General features: G+C 40.1%; 1 protein-coding gene across 2 annotated transcripts in view; it reads left to right on the top strand.

The window, feature by feature from the left end:
- Positions 1-24,198, top strand: part of LOC134223622 (furin-like protease 2) — a 1,298,803-nt gene that overhangs the window by 1,250,280 nt on the left and 24,325 nt on the right. For both annotated transcript variants that reach the window (XM_062702810.1, XM_062702811.1), the window contains exons 11-15: positions 20,444-20,718; positions 21,211-21,487; positions 21,554-21,753; positions 21,823-22,101; positions 22,178-22,413. In XM_062702810.1, coding sequence (XP_062558794.1) covers positions 20,444-20,718; positions 21,211-21,487; positions 21,554-21,753; positions 21,823-22,101; positions 22,178-22,413 — 1,267 coding nt within the window. The remainder of the gene's footprint in view (positions 1-20,443; positions 20,719-21,210; positions 21,488-21,553; positions 21,754-21,822; positions 22,102-22,177; positions 22,414-24,198) is intronic.

Below are 24,198 nucleotides of genomic sequence, written 5' to 3'. Positions count from 1 at the left end.
TGCTCACTGGGCATACTGACCCTCGCTCCATTACCTTTCTGACTTGCGCAACCGGTAACCGAAGGTAGGCTACCTGCGTGCCAAAGGGATCGCCTCTTAGGCGTACAGAGGTCTTGTCGAGGGTCACTTCCGCCCAACGACCTCACCTCGGCGTCGTCATCCAAGACCTGTTGGGTCAGTTTCCTGTAATCAGTCCCACTAGCCTGCGCTCCGCGTTTCAGAACCAAGATCTTTTCACCGGTCTTGGTGCGTCTGACGCTTTGCACGTCCTGACCCAGCGCCGAAAGCTTTTCGGCCGCCCGTATCGATTTAAGGACTTCAGCGTACTTTTCCTTATCAGTTTTCACCAACAAGGCCTCGCCTCTGTCCTTAGCTTTCTTTGCGGGTCGAGATGCATTCGACTTCCGCTTTGCCCTACTGACCAGCTGCCAGGGATTTTCGGTCCCTTGTGCCGATGGCACAGGCTGGCTGGTACCCTCTTGCGGCCCGGCGACTTGCGCCTGGTTGGTGCCTTTCGCCTTTTTGAGCCGAGAAGTCACCTTCTCGGGTCGACGCCCTTCGGGCTCCTCTGCACCCCGATCTGCTCCGTCCAGACGACGTTTGGCCTTTATGGTTATGGTTGCTCTGAGCGCCTTCACCAGATTTCTGCCTGAGCCGTTTCGGGTTAGGCGCAGTCTTTTCTTCATTGGCCGTCAAGGCGAAATCAATCGCCTCTTGGGCCATGGTCGCTCCTCCAAAGAAGGAGAAGGCATCGGTTTGAGACTCCGGTGCTGCTAGTTGCAGCCTCCGTCAGTCCACTCTCCACCTCCCTGGGAGGAGACCTCACCAAACCCCCATTGGCAAAGGGGTCTACCATCTCCATGCTTAACACATCGTCAACAGAATTATTTGATTTTACTTCTCTCGTTGTAAATGGGTCCCCTTGTGGCTGCCGTTGAACCTACTGAAGTAGTTGCTTTTAATGATCCCATGGTTATCTTTGCATGCATTACGGCATGCAGGGACGCCATGCAAGGGTTGACACTTACGTGTTCAGAGCCAGATCAGCGCAAGTCAGGAAAGCGCATCTTAGCCAGCAGGCAAAGCTTGGTGGCAAGATTGGACAGCGTGCTACAAGGCCCGCCACGGTTTTAGGGGACAGAAGACAGCCTAGCCTTTAGCCCACTCGCCGTTTCTAGTCAGTGTCATCCGGCTCTACTAAGAGAGTAGAATGTCAGACTGCCAGCCCTCGCTTTCACAATATTACGATATCCAAGACAAAGTCCGTTAACACGCGGCCAGAATGCCATAATCAGGACCTCGCTGGCATTGATCCTGATGTGCCAATTGGCACTCCCTGGGCTTTTGTGCGCTTTGATCGGCACACATCAGCATCGGCTTTGATAGTGCCTGCTTGCGGACACATGCGCCTTTTTGTTGAGCCCACTGCCAAGCCCCACCACGTCCTACGCAGGCCCCCTTTACTCGTAGAGGTCGTGGGAAGGGGTCGTTAAGCCCTTGGACATAGTCCCTGTTGCTCTGAATGGCATGTGTCTACAATATTGTAATTGTCACAAAATAATATTGTGCAACATTCTGTCCAGTACAAACAATGTGACATGATGATAGCAGCAAAAATGTTTTGTACGAATTGCTGTCCAGCATCAAGCAACGGGAATTGAGATTTCTTTTATGTAAGACGCCGTTTTCCTGAAATAAGCCAATGAGGTGTGTGATCTCTTTCTCGGAAGAAATTCTACCGATTCGTTTGTCCGTTCTCCCGAAAAATGCCTTTCATCATTCTAAATTTATCACAACATATTCTAAATCTACTTTATCTACGTAAAAAAAAACATCAAATAACTCTTTATTTTTCACAGTTCTAAACAATGCCAAATATTCGTTATGCCAAATGACCCACTCCTATGTTACAGCTCAAAATTATGCCAACTGACCTTATGCAATATGACTTTATGCCAAATGACCCAGATCCGTTCGAAATATGTATCTGTAAATATCAATCAAGTGGTGGAATTAGGAGGGATTGTACTAACTCGTCTCATGACATATTCACTAAAAAGCTCTAAATAAATCTCTTTACCAATTTTCAATTATTCAATAATATATTGAAAAAGGATTTATCAGACCACTCATATCAAACAACCAGATTTGACCCTGATTCGAACATCATTTACATTATTTAAAACATTATTTATTTTATGACCAAAGAGTGTTCAAGCACATTTGCTAACATCGCTAGAAATGCCTTTTGCTCAGCCTATCCGAAGAGTGATAAATATAAGTCGGACATCTTTTCCCATGTTTAACAAGTTACACCTCATTGTTCGACCATCGATAACACATAAATAGCTTCGAACTATATATTGTGCGGATTGTACACGGCAACCATAATTGAAATTCGACAACATGAAAAATAAACTGTAAACATCTCAATTTAAATAAGGTTTAAGTATTGAAAGATAGTGCCAACAAAATGAATTTAAATTCAGAATAATTGTACGTATGAAATTATATGCTGTGGGAAACAAATGAAAAGGTTGAATGTGAAGTAAATTTAATGAATGCACAGTTTTAGCAAATAATTTCTGTTATGTTTGCTTTTATGTTGTTAAGCAAGGATTGTTCGAAACTCTCGCTGACAAATTTATGTCCTGGGTGAATCTAGTAGAAACTTATAAAAGTTTTACACTCTCACCCAAATGAAAGCGCTTTAATGCAAACCTGGAAGTGGAAGGAAAGAACTCTGTTGGAACACTCAATTCTGATTACCGAGCGTACCAAATTACTGTGTTACGAGTCCTGTACACTCCCGTATTCTGCAATGAGACGAACAGAACCCATTGCCATGCCGATATTGCATTAGATTGAAGCATTTGGTTTATTTCGAAGTGGTCCAATAATTGAATTCCGTCATGTCATTTGGCAGGATGAATTGGTAGACGTGCGAAGAAGGCGGGTAGATGTGAAGCTGGACAGTCATTTCATTCTAGGGAGAGCTGTACGATGAGCCACAAACGGAAGGAAACGGAAATCGATTACCCAAGTTGTCGGTCGAACCCATCCCAACGTCGGTTAGGTATTTGGATGCGTTTCACTGGAGATGGTAGGAAATTGAATCTTCTTCTATTCATCGGCCCCCCAGCTGCTCTGGATTCGATGGGCCAATGCAGGTCCAGGTGCTATATGATGGAATTGGGATTGTATTTCACAGATATAGTTTGATAACCCCACGACATATGATATATTTAGCCAAAATACAAAACTCTGTAGGTCGAAACACCATAACCTTCGAATACAGAATGAGTCATCATAAAAATACACATAAATAAGATTCCCCATCGAATTTAAGTGTTTTTCAAATGTTTGACATTAAAAAGCTGACTTATACATTCATGACCCAAAATTTGGTTCATTCGAACCCGAGCAGAAACGACGACCTCGATAACAGCAGTTGGTATGAACTAGTTGTGCATAAAAGATAAAATACCAAAAAAATTTACGCAAAATACGCATAGAATGAAGTATTATTGATAAAATGAAAAAAAAAACAATGTTTATTTAAACACATATTCATTTATTCATCTTCAGTCGATAATTTACAGCAAAGATCAGCCAACTATGAATGAACTGAGCGAACTATTTGAATTCATTGCCAATACTTTTTTTTCATACAATGTTAAAAACTGAAATACAATTCTGGAAACACGTTCAGGTTAAGCTTCGCATCACACAGCTCGCAAAAATGGTATATTGGCATTCCATGGAATCGCTCTCAACAAACGAAAACGGTTCAAAATTGGACAGAACCACTGACTGGCAGCAGATTTGGGCACTCCAATCACGCGAGTGCATTTCCATTAAAATAACGACATCGGCAGACGACGATTTACCCTGGCGTCCACCGTGGCTTCAGCACCAGGACCAGAGCAGCGCTCGCTTACGGAGCGGCCATAAAAAAACATGAAATATGGAATAAAATTAAATATTCGCTGCTACAAGTGCCAACTCACGCCAAAACTTTTAAAACCATAAAATGTTTCACGCTTTTCCCGCACCATTGCCGCTCGTGGACGGCCCCTCACACATATGCATGTGTGTAGGGTAGCAGCATGCTCGATCACATCTAACATTTATTTGCTTTTGTTCCCAGTGCAATAATCCATATGACACTTGGTTTTATAAAACTGGATTTTGAAAAACTGTAAAGCCATTATTTCTCCCCAAAATGGTCAGTTGAAATTCTATGACCTATGTCAACTACAACTACATCTACCTTCTACCTTCCGTCTGCAGTGCCATTTTGATTCCAGAATCACAAAGTTGCCACAACTTTATGGTAGGTGGGGTACTTTAGAAGTGGCATTGGAGAATGCCAACAGAAACTGAAAAGTGCGCCGAAATTACCTGTCTCTTCGTATTTTTATGACAATTTATCACACTCATCCTGACTCGTGACACATAAACTCTCCGGCATCCTCCTGGCACGTGTGTCACTATGTGGATACGGGAACATTTAGCTAGCGAAGATTCAACACAGCACTGAACTTTTGGTGCGATTGAATTATGCTCAAACTAGGGAGCAACATTGGCTGTGCGGAGCGACATTTTGGTACTAAGAATAAGTCGGAAATAAACTGTATGGTGTTCCAAAGCGAGCTTCCACTGGAAGGTTTTCAAAATTTTCACTGAAGAAAATGCATCGAATTTCCAAGAAAAAAAATGCAATTTCCAAGGATTTTTGAATACTTCTACGGATTTTTAAAAGATATTACGAAAAGTTTGTAGGGTGCAATGACACTTGGAATACACGTAAAAAAATGAAAGATTTTCCCCTCCTGCGATATGCGACTGCGATCAGTAATTGCTCCGATCATGGAGCGACATCTGTGACTGCTGGGATGAATCAAGAATCATCTCCACTTTTATGTGATTCAGGTTGGCCAGGAGGTGGAGCTTTGATCGATTTTTGAAAAATCCTGGGCCCATCGGTTCACGAACAGGGACTGCCTAATTGATATTACCACTTTCATGGCCGCCACCTAAATTCAACATGGTACATGGTTTGTTTATAATAAAAATAAATTAAGTTACAGATAAGTTGAGTGTATCTTCATGTTTGATTTAGCATCGTTCAACGTTTTGACAACTCACAATTTATTCCGGTGGTGGTGCAATCAAGTAATAGGAAACCCGAGTACAAAACTGCATAATCGTAAAGTTTTTATGGTGAATCAACATGCCGACCCTCACACCATTTGAGACTTCCTTGGATGCTCACTCTAACACTACACTGCCATGCCTCGAGGACATTAATGGTATGTAGGTGTGTAAATCGCGGTATGTAGGGACCACTCAACGATACTGCACTACGACACTCCTTCGGCATGCTGAAGCAGCATGGTCTTGCTTTGTAGTCGCGCGTCTTACCGGGCCCCAAATCGAATCCAGTTTTATATTTTTATTTATTTTTTTTCCGCTGTAGTATTTTGCAACATTATTGCAATTTTCCTGAAATCGAAGTATGTTTCCGTAGGCTCCACCCATTACGCATTTTAGATTGAAAGATGGTTATATTTCATGGCACATACGCAAAGATTGTTTCTTTCCGAATAGTTGCAACACAGTGAAATGTTCAGTAGTGAAACAAGTTTTGCTGCTTGGGGTATTTTGCCAGACCAGGACTGGCAAATGTTACGACTCTGCAGATGCACAGTGATTAAGATTCAGCTGTTTAGCTTGTACAGCTTCCTCTTGTTTGTCTCTCCGGTGGGACACGAAGGTCCGCCCATAACGTAATTACATGCTTGCTATTTACTGGCGCAGCTGAGGCACTTTGGTGCCGTATCGCATTCCTGCGCCTTGTGCCCTTCCTCAATTCAACGGCGACACAGGTTGCTACGGTCTGGGGCCCTTACAGTCGTAGGACTTGTGTTCCGACGCTAAACACCGATGGCACCTGTCCACTGAAGGTGGCTGGAGTTTGCTTACTGGGCATACTGACTAGCCGATCTTCAACTTCCATCGCTCCATGACTTTTTTGGCTTCCGTGACCGGTAACCTAAGGTAAGGTACGCTACCTGCGTGCCAAAGGGACCGCCCCTCAAGCGCATTGGTCTCTGACGACGGAGACGACGTCGTTCGCGTTTGTGACCTCGTCCAGTTGTTTGCACTGGAGGTCACTTCCGCCCCAACGACCTCACCTCGGCGCCATCACCCAAGACCTCTTGGACCAGTTTCCTATAGTTTGTTCCGCGTTTCAAAATAGCGACTTAGTTGATGGGAATAGTCACATACATACACGGAAGCGCACGTGTGGTGTTTGCAACGAGGATTAAGAAAATGTCACTGCCTTGAGATCCGAAACCAGACACTGTGTACGAGGGGGAGGTTGATGAGCCGGTGAAATTCGTCAATTATAATTTGTACCGTCACTTGCGCTTCACACATTCCACTTCCAATGGATGTCTGGCGCAAACGAAAGTCAAATATTTAAAATGGTCGATTTTTGAACATTGAAACTCGAACTCACCATATCGTCCAATTCCGAATTCACCAGCTGCTGACACTACTGGAACTGTTTGTGAAACACGAACGTCACTTTTGCATCGGCGCGCCATTGATAAAATCTGTCACGCATCTGACCTATAATTCTCAACGTCGGTTCAAAATTGTAGAAACCGAAGAATTTTCAGAATTTAGAAAAAAATTCGAGTTGAAATTCCGAGAATGTTAAGTCTACATTTCAATAAGTTTGTGTGGAAATTTCGTAAAATGTCCCAATTGAATATCTTGAAATACTCCAAAGAACTCTCCGTGATAATTCCGATGCTTTTCTTGAAAATTCCATGCAATATACCGCTGAATAATCATCTATTGAAATCCCAAGGTTTTTCTTCTAAATTCCAAAAGTTGCCCGGTTAAAAATCCTCGAGTAATTTTCCGTGAAAATTTAAAATTATTTCCCGAGGTAATTCAAAGTTTAAACGGACATTCCGAAATATTTCCCGTGGAAATTTAGAATGGTTTCCAACGCTATTTTTTTATTTCTCTTGCAAATTTAGAGCAATTTCTTGAGAAAATTTAAATAATTCTCATGGGCATTCCAAAGAATTTTCTGAATAATTTTTGGTGGAAATTATGGAGAATTTTCAGTTCAAATTTTTGTGTTATATACCGATCGACTCAGTTCGACGAATTGAGGTGATTTCTGTGTGTATGTGTGTGTGTGTGCGCACACACGTACCAAAATATAGCCAAAGTGACACTCATTTTTCGGGCACTTATCCTCAACCGATTTCCTCGCAACAAACTGCATTCGACGCAGACTTCTATCCAATTGTTTCCTATTGAAAATGGGCCATATCGGACTATGAGATAGAAAGTTATGGCCAAAATACTTTTTTTTTACGGAATAAGGCCGATACAAATATTAAATTAATTTTATGTCACCCCCCCCCCTTCAACTTTCCAAAAATATTGAGGGGGCGAAAAAAAAAATTTTTTTTTGCTCTTTTATTTTTTTTAAATTCTGCACATGTGCATCACTGTTTTTATCTTGGTACGAAATATGTCATTTATAGTCCATAGATTTGTAACCAAGAGTATTTCAAATGAAAATAACAGCATATATATCTATCGGCATGAATATTCTATGTCCTATCAGGTCATACATATTAAGCGGACTCTTGCTTACATATTCTGTCTAAGCTCCCTTGCAATATGTGGCCTACCCATTTCCACCAATATTCCGGAACATCTACATATTGTTATCGGTTGTTGCTCGGCATACGCTATTCAGCTGAATGGTCGTCCGAATTGTAAATTTTAAACATCATCTGCGTTATCCATTGGCGGAACTACAGGGGGGCTAGGGGGGGGGGGGCTTTAGTCCCACCTAGAATCTAGCTAGCCCCCCCCCCCCTAGAAAATTTGTTACTTTACATAAGTATTGCACATATTTAGTCCTCTGATTATACGAAGCAGAAGCAGAGAATGAATTATCTTCATTATCCAATCCCTCTCTTCGAAACACTACAGCAAGTTGAATCTATTCGCTTACATATTTTTTGTTATAGGATATATTATTAGGATATTACATTCCTGCCAGATATCCTTTTAAAAAATTTGAAATTTCTTAGATTTTGATTGAATAAAGAAACTTCGAGTAAAATATTGAACTAGTCTTGATATTGAGTAAACATGAAGTTTTGGACTTTGTTGCCTTTGTTTTAAATAGCACAGAATCCTTACTATTGTTTAGACCAGTGGTGCTCAGCACTTTGGGTGTTTTTTTTCCTCAATTTGCTTCTCACACAATAAAAATGAGCTTTGACCATACAAATTAGCACTTGGTCGAAAGCTTTCAAATATATCTATCTGCTGAGGATAATAAAATGGATATTGGTGTTAAATTCACTCCGTACGAAACGATCAAAGCAAAACAAAGGCCCGCGGGCCGCAGTGTAATTTTACTTTGATCAAGTCGTACGGAGTGATTTCAACACCAATATTATTTTTAATAACCTCAGCTGACAGATATATTTGGAAGCTTTCGTCCAAGTACTGACTTGATAGAAGAAAGCTCTTGTTTATTGTGTGACAAGCAAATTAAGGGGAAAAACGCCCAAAATGCTGAGCACCACTGGCTTAGAGGACCGTAGATGTTCTAACAAATCTTGATCTTGAAACGGACTCTATCAGCAAATGATTAATTCTCTAAGATTTTCAAGTTTTTTTTAGAGTTTTGTGCGTATTTATTATATAAATCGAGCAAGCGTATGATCTTTAGCTTTCTAACTAAAACTAATTCTAAAAGATGCAGCGCATTTCAATTATCACGGTAGGCTTCTTGTGATTGGCAAATTTCTTAGATTTCAAGGAGGGGTAACTAACAGTTAAATAAGAAAGATCTTGGTATTCTTTCGGATGGATTTTAGATACTTTGCAAACTTATTCTGATTCTCTAAAAGCTGCTGTTGTCGCTGCAGCAGTGTAACCAGTGAACATGTCTCAGTAGGCGTAAAAAATGAAGTTGGATGACAACTTTTATTTTTTTTTTTTTTTTTTTTTTTTTACTAATTTTATTTGCTAATTATCTAATACATGCATTCATCTCTTAGACTAGGTGTTCCGTGTTTTCTTAACACTATCATCCTTATTTGCTATGTTACTTTTTAGTTATTATTAATACATTTCAATTGCCTCTGGCAGTTTGAATTTTTCCTCTGGTTGAATTGAACCATGTAGGAATTACAATGTTTTCAACTTAAACTAATCTTAACCTATTTTATACTAAGGGTACAGGGTACAGGAGTTAATCGTTGCAATAGAAGATTGCAACGATTTTTGTCTAAAATTGGAAATTATTTTGTTGGACATTTGTTGCAATGTCTCAATATTAGAAATTCTATGAAGTTCATTGGTACTATACCACGGAGGCAACTTCAGAATCATTTTCAAAATTTTATTTTGAATCCTCTGGAGTGCCTTCTTTCTGGTATTGCAGCAACTAGTCCATATTGGCACAGCATACAACATGGCAGGTCTAAAAATTTGTTTGTAAATCAAAAGTTTGTTCTTAAGACAAAGTTTTGATTTTCTGTTTATAAGTGGATATAGACACTTGATATATTTGTTACATTTGGCTTGAAGGCCTTCAATGTGATTTTTAAAAGTTAATTTTTGATCTAGCAGAAGTCCTAAATATTTAGCTTCGCTAGACCAATTAATTGGAACCCCATTCATAGTGACAATATGTCTGCTAGAAGGTTTCAAATAAGAAGCTCTCGGCTTATGTGGGAAAATTATAAGCTGAGTTTTGGAAGCATTCGGGGAAATTTTCCATTTTTGCAAGTAAGTGGAGAAAATATCCAAACTTTTTGCAATCTACTACAAATGACACGAAGGCTACGCCCTTTGGCTGAGAGACCTGTGTCATCTGCAAACAAAGATTTTTGACACCCTGGTGGTAAATCAGGTAAGTCAGAAGTAAAATGTTATACAATATGGGCCCCAGTATGCTGCCTTGGGGGACACCAGCCCTTACAGGTAATCTATCAGATTTAGTATTCTGATAGTTTACCTGCAGTGAGCGATCTGATAAATAATTTCGGATCAGTTTAATGATGTACAGAGGAAAATTAAAATTCATCAATTTTACAATCAAACCTTCATGCCAAACACTGTCAAATGCTTTCTCTATATCAAGAAGAGCAACTCCAGTCGAATATCCTTCAGATTTGTTGAGCCGAATTAAGTTCGTAACTCTTAATAACTGATGGGTGGTTGAATGCCCATGGCGAAAACCAAATTGCTCATCAGCAAAAATAGAATTGTCATTAATATGAACCATCATTCTATTTAAAATAATCTTTTCAAACAGTTTGCTTATTGAAGAAAGCAAACTGATTGGGCGATAACTAAAAGCCTCAGCTGGATTTTTGTCCGGCTTCAAAATAGGAACAACTTTGGCGTTTTTCCATTTATCTGGGAAGTATGCCAATTGAAAACATTTGTTAAATAAATTAACCAAAAGGGATGAAGAGCTCTCAGGAAGTTTTTTGATAAGTATGTAGAAAATACCATCATCACCCGGGGCTTTCATATTTTTAAATTTTCTAGTAATAGATCTCACTTCATCCAAATTAGTTCCCAACGAAGGGTCAAAAACATTCTCTTGATTGAGAATGTCTTCGAAGCTCCGTGTAACCTGATCCTCAATTGGACTAGTGAGACCTAGACTAAAATTATGGGCACTCTCGAACTGCTGAGCAAGTTTTTGAGCCTTTTCGCCATTTGTTAATAAAATTTTATTTCCCTCTTTAAGCGCTGGAATTGGATTTTGAGGTTTTTTAAGAATTTTTGTTAATTTCCAAAAGGGTTTCGAACTGGGATCCAACTTTGAGACATTATTCTCAAAGTTGGCATTTCTCAGAATAGCAAAACGTTTTTTAATTTTATTTTGCAAATCTCGCCAAATAACTTTCAACGCGGGATCGCGAGTTCTTTGGTATTGCCTTCGCCTTACATTTTTAAGACGGATCAGTAGCTGAAGATCGTCGTCAATAATAATGGAGTTGAATTTAATTTCACATTTAGGAATTGCAATGCCTCTGGCTTCGACAATTAAATTTGTCAAAGATACGAGAGCATTATCAATATCACTTTTGGTATCGAGAGGAATATCAACATCAAAATTCCTATCGATATACGTTTTATATAAATCCCAATCAGCTCTATGATAATTAAAAATAGAGCTGATTGGATTATAAATGGCTTCTTGTGAGATTTCAAATGTCACATGATCAGAGTCAAAGTCAGCATGAGTTACCAATTGGCCACACATCTAACTTGAATCCGTTAAAACTAAATCAATTGTAGAAGGATTTCGACTGGAAGAAAAACAAGTTGGTCCATTGGGATATTGAACAGTATAATATCCCGCAGAACAATCTTCAAATAAAATTTTACCATTGGAATTGCTTTGAGCATTATTCCATGAACGGTGTTTGGCATTGAAGTCACCAATTACGAAGAATTTTGATTTGTTGCGAGTCAGAATTTGAAGATCAGCTTTCAACAAATTCTTTTGCTGCCCATTGCATTGAAAAGGCAAGTAGGCTGCAATGAAGGAAAATTGTCCAAAATTTGTTTCAACAGAAACTCCCAAGGTTTCAAAAACTTTGGTTTCAAACGAAGAAAATAATTTATGTTTGATACGTCTATTAATGACAATGGCGACCCCACCACAGGCGCTGTCAAGACGATCATTTCTGTAGATAAAATAGTTTGGATTTCTTTTAATGGAGAGTCCTGGTTTTGAATACGTTTCAGTTATAATGGCAATATGCACATTATGAACTGAAAGGAAGTTGAATAATTCATCTTCCTTACCCTTTAGAGAGCGGGCATTCCAATTTAGAACTTTCACACAATTATTTGGATCCATTGAAACGGAGTCCGATAACAATTTTTTGTGTGTATTTTATACCAACCTGAACAGCTTCAGGAATGGTATTTGTTTTGAACATTGCATCAATCATGTGATGCAATTGTTCAGTTAAAAAATCAAAATCGGAAGCAGTCATGCTACCTGAATCGGCAACATGACCATTATTTTCCGTTGGGACATGGGTATAAACCTCATTTTGAGAAGAGATATTTTGTCTACCAGCAGCGATGTTTGCATACGTAGGTACATTGGAAAAATTGGAATTTACTGAAGTGCTTGCTACCCGTTGACGAGCGGCAAAATTTGTTTGTGAATTGTGGTGGGTATGAATTGCTCGACCGGTAACCGGTTTCGAAATTTGAGCGTTTGAAAAATTTCTACCCGTCGAATCTGGGATCCTATTGGAATTTCTTGTCATCAATTTTGCACGGGAATTCAAAACTTTTTTTGCGTGAAGGGCATTCCCAGAAATTGGATTTATGATTGCCCCCACCATTAGCACATTAAATTTAATGGAATCTTCTCTCACAGGACAGGCGTCCTTGGCTTGGGAGGTTCCACCACAAATCATGCATTTAGCATCCATGTGACAATGTTTGGTTCCATGACCCCACTTTTGGCACTTACAGCACTGGGTGGGGTTTCGGAAATGTTCCCATGTAACACGGACATGAGACATAATACAGGCCTTTTCCAAACTTTTCATATTATTTAGTTCACTTTTGTTAAAATGAACTAAATAAAATTCTTGAGAAATGCCCCTCTGGGAAGTACCAGAGTGGGATTTCTTTTTCATCTTAATTACTTGGACTGGTGAAAATCCAAGTAATTGAGAAATTTCAATTTAATCTCATCCAGTGATTTATCATCACTGGGGAGACCTTTCAAGACGACTTTGAACAATCGCTCAGTTTTGTCGTCGTATGTGAAGAATTTATGGCGCTTCTCAGTTAAATACTGAAGAAGACGTTTGCGATCGTCAAAGGATCCCGGCAAAACGCGGCAGTCACCCTTCCTAGCAATCTGAAATGAAACCTTGATCCCCTGAAGGTTACTCAAAATCTCATTCCGGAAGCCAGAAAACTCAGCAACAGATACCACAATTGGCGGAATCCTTTGCTTTTTCGCATGAATCGAATCACCTGGGCTAAAATTTGTCATTAATCAAATCGAACTGATTGCTCAGTTCGATAGGAGAAAATTATTTCCGACATTAGAGTTTGAAGGAATATCTGAATTCTCCAGCTTCCTTCTATTTTTTCCGCGCTTTGGCAGGACGGTCTTGAAACCTTGTTTCTTAGAAGGAAGTGGAGAATTCAAAGACTCCCCCTTCCTCTTGTTTTTATGAATACTCATTGCTGAGCGTGGAGACGTGACCTTCTAAGAAGTTTTTTCCCAGAACGGTGTCCCTGCAGGATTACCACCGCTTGTCGGAATTTTACTTCCGCAAACGGGTCCAACGTAAAACGAAGGCACGGGTCCTTGCAAAGATCGTAACGGGATCAGTGGGTACAAATTGCGCTGAGAAGCACTGTTGAAATTAAAATAGCTTCGGGTAGTATTAAAAACTTCCTTCCGCAAAGAGAGAAAGAACCGCACAGCACGAAAGCACGATGCGGTCTGTGTTGGATGACAACTCGTGCAGCTTATCAGACAGTTTATGACTTGGTTTATGAAAATATGCTTAAATTCGTTAATGTAAGTTAATTTGTTGCTAAATATTTGATGAGTATTGATTTTTTATATCATCCTACGGGATCACTAAATTTTTATGTCAGGGCTGAGCGTCGATGAACATCATTTGAAATGTTTCGAGCGTTAAATTTAAAACTTAATATAAAAGTTAGCCCCCCCCTAGAATTTTTCATTAGTTACGCCAATGGCGTTATCTTTACCTATATACTCAACACGTTTCAAGATCAAGTGGTACACTCGAACTTTGGTGCGTGGATCAATCCGGTATGGTTTCCAAATATTTCGATAAATCGCGTGGTTCCATGTCGATCCCAATTTCGCTATATGCTGATATCAGACTGTCAACTCAGTCAACGCAAGATCATATATGATGTCACATTAGATGCTAAAGTGGAGGCCATATAGATACTTCCTCATACAATATGTATATATATCGCCTCCACTTTAGCATCTTATGTTGCATCATATACGACTTTGTGTTGACTGGGAAGATATTGAAATCCTCCGATCGTCCGGTTACTGCAAAGTTTGGGGGGAGGCAAAAAAGCAAACGGTCAGCCCGTTGAGCCCACTCAGCATAAATGAGCGTCGCAGCATTAAAGCCCGTCCACGTTAAATTTCAGACACCCATCTCATCAGACAATTTTTGAAAATTTTCACAAACCACTGAGACGATCAATTTACATGACAGCTGAATCTGTCTGCTTTATGTGCTTTATGTGCTTTATGGATTCCGCCTCGGACGATCATTTGAGAACCATCTGTCACGCTTTGCATCACGCTGGAGCAGGTCATTTAATTTCAAGAGTCCCTCCATTTGATACTGATTGACCACGGAATCGTGAGTGAGTACAAGGGTGCATGTATTATACCTCTGTTGCTATTTCCCATCGTAGTCCACGAAATCATGGACCTCTCTAGCAGTCTACCTCCAACGAGATGATGATACTGCTCTACTAACGCCACAGCGCTCTACCAAGTAGAGTAAACTGAATGACCTGGTCGTATGCTCCCACTCAACAAACTCCAACTCCACGATAGCCGGGCAAACAGTGGAGAAGGTCGAAACCAAAGCCAGCCAACGTCGGACGGCGTACCAAGATCAGCATAGAACATGGAGATCCAATCTGTCCAGGCAATGCACCAAACTTCGAATACTCAACTCAAACATGAAATCTGCAACGTAAGAGCAGAGACGAAATCTGCAAGCAAGCGCTGGAATCCGGCAGGACATCGCAGCAGAGGCAGACCCAAGATCACCTGGCGGCAAAACCCTAACAGAGAAATAAACAAAGTCTATGGGAATCAGACTTGGGCTCAATACAAGGAGGGAGATCCTTAACGATGGCTCCATGTACCCTAAAGGGTGCTCAGAACACAAGAGTGAGTATGTGAGAATTGGATCTCACTTAATGAATGCCACCTGTACATGGGTGCTGAGAAAGAAACCAATCCTAGTGCCGTATAGCCTATGAATTGTGTAACTTTGATTAGCTAAGTAATAGAGATTTATTTTAGAACTTGTTGGGAAGAATGTTTTGTTTTTATAAAACAAGTGGAGCTGTAGGGTAACGGCTGTATTTTGGACCGGGCTCATATTTTGGACCACCTAGCTGAATTTTGCATTTATTTCACACAAAACTAAATAAAACATGCAATATTTAAGTTTTATTGCAAAAAGAAACTATCCATATGGTATCTCCTACATTTGTTTCTTATAAAATATAGCCATTATTAAGAATATTTTCACGTATTTACCCATTCCGGCTAGATTAGACCAAAACCAAGACGATATTGTAAAATGGAATTCAACTTTAAAAAGCTGTAAGTTTATTTGTACATAGATTTAAAACATGTGAATGATGTTGTTGACCTATTAGAACCTAATTGAAGCAGTTTCAGACCTGGAGCAAAACATTCCAAGTTTAAAAACTGTATTCTGAGGCATGTCCAAAATAGGATCATTTTTCATTGGACCGAACCTATTTTCGACATAACTTCTTTTTAAGTTCTAGATCTTATATACTTTTTCTTTCTTGCTACCAGAGGTGAGTCAGCCAAGAGCTGAAAGCCTCTTAAATGAAAATAATAATAATAATAAAAACTTTCGTTTTTATCAATCATTTATTTCGCTAGTATCAAACCATTAATAAATTACCGTTCATACCGAAATTATAAATTACCGTTCATTGATGTAAGTCCTTGAAAATGTCTATAAACCAACATGTAACTGTTATCATTATTTCCATACAAAATAGTTAAGAAAGATCCATGACAAAACCAATCTTTGCTAGAGCTTTCCGCCCATGCTGTTTGCCAATGGAACAGAGTTCCGTGTTCTACGATTCTACGAGCAAGGAAGAACTGAGCAACCCACTACTATCAAGGACGCAAATGGAACAGATCGGTAAACTACATAAAAAATATGGCAGAGTAGGAGTGACCAGGTGCATACATCACGGCCATGGGCCGCACGTTTGTTTTGCTTTGAAATTGATTAGTTCAATACCCTTAGCTATTGGTATTGTTCTAAGCTTTTGAGTACTTATAAAAATGTATTGCTTAACAAAGACTTTAAGGATGAAACATCAAAAATACTAAGGATCACTAATTTAATCTAATAGTAACATAACTTTGCAAGCAATTCAAAATTATTCGAGTGGTCCAAAATATGTTAAATAGGTGGTCCAAAATAAAAACAGGTGGTCCAAAATTAAATCTTACATATCTTCAGAATTTTTGATATTTTGGTTCTCTCAGTGGATTTACAAACATTTTTACCTACAAATCCTACCTAGCATTCATCACTTTTAGTTCCGTAGGGAATTGATCAAGAATTATTGCAACATCTAACTTTTATTCGAAAAATTGTTTGTCCATCTCCTAAAGTGGTCCAAAATACCTCCCTTACCCTAACTCTCAAAAAGCAAGGTTGTTTTCCTTGTATCGTACCTTGGAGTAAGATAAACCAAAATCTGCAACTAGACACCTGATAAAACATCTTAGATCGTGATAGGATTGGGAAGCGCCCAGGCAACAATCGCCGCGCATGAGCCGAAATGGCCTCCTTACGACTATACGAAAACCCCCGCAGCTGATATACGCATATTTCTTGCATGCGTAAGTTCAACGTCCATTGCATCCTCTCTACTAGTTTATGCGAGGCCGTATCTATGTAGGCCATATCTAACAAGTAGCATGGCATTACAATAATTTTAGGAACGTGAGCATGATATGACGAGCTTCACCGATTCTACTTCAAACTCCACCTATCTATCTTTCTTATATATAAAAATGAAATGGTCTGTGTTCGTATCCGCATAACTCGAAAACGGCTGGATGGATTTTTTTCATTTCTTCAGCAGAAACATCCGTTACAGTTTCCGACGGGTTTATATGATATTTCCTAACGCGAAAATTACGAGTAAAGTTGAGCAAACCGTGAATAACTAAAATTGTGATTCCTATGCGAATTTTGCATGGGCAGTTCGGAACGCACATTCTCGCCTACTGTGCAGGACAACGTCTGCCGGGTCAACTAGTTTCTTATAGATAGGGAAGTCTGCAATTACAAACCTCCATAAAACATCCATGTTCAGAAAACACATCTCTGATTTCAAAAGTACACCTGACCATTGCCCCAGTACAACCAATTTGAGATTCATCCTTAACTTAAACAAAAGCTTATAATTCTAGCCGTACTTTAAAAATTTTGGTGTTATGGATTCAACAGTTTAGAGTCCATCAGCAAAAACTTTCCCAAAAAGAATTTTTTTACGAAAATAAGTTTCAGTATTTTTTAAATTATATAACGTTTGTGCTAAGTTCACTACTGGATAAATATATTACAAAAATTAATATTCTTTGCTTTCTCTAAACATTCTTTGCTATCATTTTCCATTAAAATTCCAAATTTTTCATTATTTCCATTTTGGACTCGTGTTTTCCAAGTGCTGTAGGACATAAAATAATTTTAATATTTGTATCGGCCTGATCGCGTCAAAATGTCACTCATTTTTCGGGCACTTATCTTTAACCGATTTGCTTGCAACAAGTTTCCATTCACTTGCCATAAGACGTACTTCCATTGTTTCCTATTTAAAATTGGCCAGATCGGACTATGGACTCGAAAGTTATGGACAAAATACAATTTTTCATTTGCACGAGAAAGGCACTATCGCCGCTACGTGGATTAATCGGGGTTTTTTTTTGTAGAAACTCAAACCGTTTTTGATGGGAAATTCAAATAATTTCTCGTGGAAGTTTTCAATAATTTATTTAGGAATTCCGAAAATTTTCCATCGATAATTCCAAAGAATTTGCATTAGAACAGCCGAAGAAAATTTCGAAGAATTTTCCACGAGCATTTCGAATAATTTTGCTTATATGTCCAAAGAACTCCTCGCGAAAATTCCGAAGAATTTCTAAAATAAAAAAAAAATTCGGGAACTTCCCAGAAAATCTCCAATGAATATTCTGAAGGGTTTCTCGCGGAAATTTCGGAGAATTTCCCTTATAAGTTACAAGTATGAATCGTTTAAAAAAAAAATAAAAAAGTCTACGTACACACTACGTACATTTTTTTCGCCGAGGCCGGCAAAATATATTACCGAGAATCCAACAGCTGAGATGTCGGTAAAAATCTCGGTAAAAGTTCGAATTACCGACTGGTCGTAAAATGTGTGAAAACATCCAGCTGTCAAAATTTGCCGTGCTGTTCGGCAATAGGTTGCCGAAGTGTTCGGCAAAGTGCTTTACCGAAATCTTGTAAATTATTGCTTTCTTTTGTTGGTTTTTTAATGAAACATAATAAAAAAAAACCAAAGCGTAATGCAGCAGGAAATCAAAAAAAATATTTATTCATGAATAATATGAACATTAAATGTATTTATAAAAAAAATTAAATATTTTTTTACACAAAATACGAGCTTCAACGATGGCGAACTGGAAACCTCTTCCATGTCACGAAAATCATTGAAAATTCGTTTTCAATCATTTTGATGGTATGTTCTAAAAAACAAATATTTAAGCCCAAATAAGTAATAGTAAATTTAGTAAAAGTAAATTTAGATTTGGAGATATTTTTAGCAGCCGTTGTCGGAAAACCATTCAAGTTGTTTGTTTTTTTGTTCAACACGTGCTTTTGCGGCGTTTTGACGTTTGACAAATCTATTTCTCCGAAAATCGGTAAAGTGGATGGTTTACCGACGATGATCGCAAAATATTCTGCCGAATTTCAGTAGTACATTTAACTAGCTGATTTTCGGTAATTAACTTTAAAATATTTCGGTAAAACAATATGTTTTGACGATATTCGTTAAATGATTTTACCGAAATCAAATCTGGCTTTTAAGTGTGTAGACTTTTGGTATACCCCCCTGTCCCCCTTCGTAGACTATCGTAGACTTTTTTGAAACCTCTCCCTCCCCCTCAAGAGTCTACGTGGTTTATGGACAGCCCCAAAGCTTTCACTCAGCGAAAACCGCATCTTAATTATTCGTTCCAATAATTAGTCATTTAATTTAATCTATACCTAAGCAACAGGCAACATTACTGCTCGTGGCGCGAAAGAGCACACACAAATTCAGGCTACTATGTTGCACTGCACGTTTCAGTGATGCCCGCAAAGAAGTTGTATGTCATTTGCGGCCAAAGGATCTTTTCTGCCAAATAACCTTTTCAGCCAAACGGAATTTTCGGTCAGATGACCTATTCGGCCGAACGATTTATTTTGCCAATCGACATTTTTGGCTTTAGGTCAAATGACCCTTTCTGTAAAATGACTTTTTTGGCCAAATGACCAGTTAGACCGGCCATATGACTTTTGGCAAGAGGGGTTTGGGTCTAATGGTTCATTCGGTTAAACGACATTTCAGCCAAACAAGTTTCGGTCTAGTGGCCTTCGCCAAATGGCCGTTGATCGAAAGAAAGTCTTTCAGCCAAACGACACTTCCTTTATATTATTGTTTACGTTCAAATGCGCTTTCAAATGAAAGTTGATGCCCATTTTCGCATACGCCAGCATTATCAAATGGGGAAACGCTTCAATCAAATCGCATTCTTTCGAAAGTTTCAGTCATCCATAAATAAGAATAGGGGTGATTAATAGAAAATAAACCCACCAAAGTAATCAGTCACCTTAAAACGTTGGGCAAAGCCTAGGGCTGAAATAGACAAAACATAATTATTGCTGAAGTGACAACAAAGCCGAAAAATATTCCAATCCAAAAAGTCGAGTGCATCCAGCAAACTAAAATATTTACCTTGAGGAAAATAATAAGAATAAATCACTAAAGTCACGTGATGAAAGCGACTGACAATAATATTGTAATAATAATAATCGTTGGTTCTCTATATAACTACAATAACAATTGAACAATTGCATTGTCATACTCATAGGGCCCTCCTTAGCCGTGCGGTAAGACGCGCGGCTACAAAGCAAGACCATGCTGAGGGTGGCTGGGTTCGATTCCCGGTGCCGGTCTAGGCAATTTTCGGATTGGAAATTGTCTCGACTTCCCTGGGCATAAAAAGTATCATCGTGTTAGCCTCATGATATACGAATGCAGAAATGGTAACTTGGCTTAGAAACCTCGCAGTTAATAACTGTGGAAGTGCTTAATGAACACTAAGCTGCGAGGCGGCAATGTCCCAGTGGGGGATGTAATGCCAACGAAGAAGAAGAAGAAGATTGTCATACTTTACAGACTCACCTCACATACTACGATTATGAATCCCCGAATTGTTAGCACGTGAACTAATCCGCTTTTTTGCGCCACTTCTCTCTTCTACTTCCAGTTGTGCCGATTGTCATCCGTCCTGCATGACGTGCAATGGTTCGTCCGAATCGCAGTGCATCCTGTGCCGAGCCGGCCGGTTCGCGCACGAAGGACGTTGCCTCAACGCCTGTCCGGATGGATTCTTCGGGGACAAAAAACGGCACGAGTGCATGCCCTGTCCGATTGGGTGCTCGACGTGCAGCAGCGGTTCCATCTGTACCGGCTGTCGCGACAGCTGGACCATGAACAAAAAGTCCAAATGCATCGCCAACGGGAGCAATAACTGTGACGAATGTAAGTAGAGGGAGGGAAACGATGCCCTCCTACTCGATGTTTGATTGGGATTTTTATGGCATTTTTCGTCCCCGGTTTCTGTCGAATCTGCAGATCAACTTTTAATCCTATCGAGTTTCAATTACTGGAGACTCATAATGACGTATCTAATTGTGCAATATTGGCAACTCCCTGACTAGTTATCAGTTAAAATCCATCAGGACAATTTTTTTGGAACATTTGTTTAAATTATCGCTTGTTTGGTACAGATCTTAATAATTCATATCCATTATGATTAGGATATTTATGTATCTCGTCGTACCATAACAAAATCTAACAATAGTGGAATTTTGACGATAACGTTATTTTTAGTGCAGCCGGTTCCAATACGGGAGTTTTTAGTGAAACTTAATTTTTTCTTATATTCCAATCAACATCATTAACATTCACGGGTGAACGACTACCGTATCTAAACACGACTTTCTTGGTTATGTTCTTGTTCCAACCCTGCAGCGGAGTACTACGAGAATGGCCACTGCCACACGTGTCACTCGACGTGCGAAACTTGCACCGGTCCCACCGAACACGAGTGCCTAACCTGTGCCTCGCCATTGCTGCTGCAGAACCAACGTTGCGTCAACGAGTGCGACGAAGGCTACTACATGGAGGTCGGCGTCTGTGCCAAGTGTCTGCACACGTGTACCCAATGTGTGTCGCGCATGAACTGCACCTCTTGCCAGAAAGGCCTGCAGCTACAGAGCGGAGAGTGCCGGACAACCTGTGCCGATGGGTAAGTTTCGTTAATCGCATGAATGGAGCCTATTGAACGATCTTTTTGCGTATTTCTTTCACACAGGTACTACAGCGATCGTGGAACCTGCGCCAAATGCTATCTCAGCTGCAACACGTGCAGTGGACCCCGTAGAGATCAGTGCGTGACGTGTCCCGAGGATTGGCAACTGGCTGGAGGCGAGTGTCATCCCGAGTGCCCTGAGGGCTTCTTCAAGACCAAATTCGGCTGCCAAAAGTGCCATCACTATTGCAAAACCTGTAACGGTAAGATTTTCTATGAGAATTTGATTTGATTTGAAGCGCCTAACCGTGAGCTGACAATTCCTATTACAGCTGCTGGCCCACTGGCCTGTACTTCCTGTCCGTCGCACTTCATGCTCGACGGAGGTCTCTGCATCGAGTGTCTCGGATCACAGTTCTACGATCCACCGACGCAAACCTGTAAGACCTGTCACGACAGTTGTCGGTCCTGTAGCGGTCCCGGGCAGTACTCGTGCGTGACTTGCGCCTTCCCGCTGCATCTGGATCGTCTCAATAACCAGTGTGTGCCTTGCTGTGCTAGCGATGCCTCGCCCGAAGACCAGAGCTGCTGCCATTGCGACAAAGAAACCGGTATGATGCGGGTTAACTCAAATGTAACATTTATCTGATAATAACTTTTTTTGTACATTCGTCTACTCCCACGCAGGTGGTTGCATCAACTCATCACCAGCCGGAAAACGGCGCATCGGTGCCGAACAGCAGCTGCTTCAGTTCGGCGAAGAAGCAGCTAAGCGCGATGGCGATAGCAACGCTGCCGAAACAAGCGATACGAGCCTGCGACACTTCCTGCAGGCAGCATCACCCTCGGCCGTTACCGTTGTGGCCGTGTCCGGGTGTTTGCTGATCGTGACCTTGTTTGCCATTATATTCACCGTATTGCAGGTAGGTTCATGATTCACTCAGATATATAAATACATATTCAAAACTGTTTTGAAATTTAACGTTCTAAGAAATTTTTCCACCATGTAGTGGATATGGGACGTTAGGCATAAGTATGATAGGCATGACCGCTTTAAGCATAATTGAAATTCTTCACTTTTACATCATACGATATTCTTTGGGATTAAGCAATTCACCGCCATTTCCCCGAAAATTGCATTTCTTCAACCTTCCGGGAATCGCGCCGGCCGTTGTTAAAAGTACAACACCTTCGAAAAAGCACGTTCATCGTTCACAGGAGCAGTAAGATTGCGTGAGTGATCCAGGACCATGCGAGTTCCGGAAGTTTAAAAATAAGATTTCTTCCCCAATAATATATTTTTTCCAAAATAAAAATTTCCTTAGAAATATTTTTTGACGTAAACTACGTCTAAGGGGAAGACTCAGATACAGGGTGTAAAACCGAAATTTCCAAATTCGAGACCGTCACGAAATTAGGATAGATTTCAAACGCTAATAGCGTCTTTATCTTTCGATGGATTTTCGACGTTTGCTTATCAATCGATTCAGAAACTCTCCAGCAATTTGCCAATTCTATTGATACTATTGATTATCAACGTTAAACTATTGAAAATGTTGTTTCTTTCCAAACCGGGTGAAAAATTCAATTCCGTTCAAAAATCCCCAACACGGACATCAGATTGCAGTAAGGTACGGGCCTTTTGATCCACTGCTTCGTTTTCCCTGTGTATAAAAAGCCCCGTGTTTCGCGTGCGCGCGTCATTTTCATTCTAGATGTCACGGCGAGCGGACCAGGGCGTCCAGAAGCGGTCCCAGTGACAACGGCTGTCTCAGCGGTGTGGTGGTGCGGATGAAATTTTTTTGGTCGGTGGTGGTGGCAGTCGTGGAAGCAGCAGCACATCATTTTCATCCGAGTCCCATCTTCGGCGGATCTGGCAATCGACGGCGTTCGTTGAGCCGAATCATCGGATGGCGGTCGCGCAGCCCAGTGGCTGCTGTTAATAAGGCACATAAGTGGAAATTAATTGGTTCTTTTCAGGACCATCATTATATTTGGGAGGAAGGTTAAGTTGAAATAATTTTCCTAAAGTGCAACCGTTAGGAACTGGAAAATTCTTCGGTGAAATTTTCTAGCGTAATTCGGAGTTGTATGATATTAGTGATTGAGAATGTTGATATTAGACGAACTTTCTTCATAGAACAGAGTATAATTGTTTGGCATCGGTAGCGGAATCATAGCATTAGTGCCGGTCCGAGCATAGGCTGTCAACGGAAGATTGCTACAGCAATTTAATCACTAATGTGGTGTTTGCAACGATTTGGATGTTGGCGGCACAACATGAAATTTTCCCGCGAGACTCTAATTTTGTATTTTACCTGTTGATAATTGAAAAAGAAATCGGTTCCGAGATGAACTTTATTCAAAGCGCAACGCTAACGTCGGTAGTTGAATCCCAAGCAAGTATCGGAAGGAGACCATGCAAACAATTGATTCGCATTATGACTGAAGAAAATTGTATGGCGTCAGTATTGATGTTTGCTACAGATTTTTTGACGTAAACTTCGTCTAAGGGGAAGACTCAGATACAGGGTTTAAAACGGAAATTTCCAAATTCGAGACTGTCTCAAAAATTAGGATAGATTTCAAACGCTAATAGCGTCTTTATCTTATTTTCGACATTTGCCTATCAATCGATACGGAAACCCTTCAGCAATTTGCCAATTCTATTGATACTATTGATTATCATTAATGCTTAATTTTTTTTC

This window comes from Armigeres subalbatus, chromosome 3 (genome assembly GCF_024139115.2).
Source record: "Armigeres subalbatus isolate Guangzhou_Male chromosome 3, GZ_Asu_2, whole genome shotgun sequence".
In the NCBI taxonomy this organism is placed as follows: Eukaryota; Metazoa; Arthropoda; class Insecta; order Diptera; family Culicidae; genus Armigeres; species Armigeres subalbatus.
Note: the sequence above shows the minus strand (reverse complement) of the source record. Positions and strands in the feature narration are given on the sequence as shown.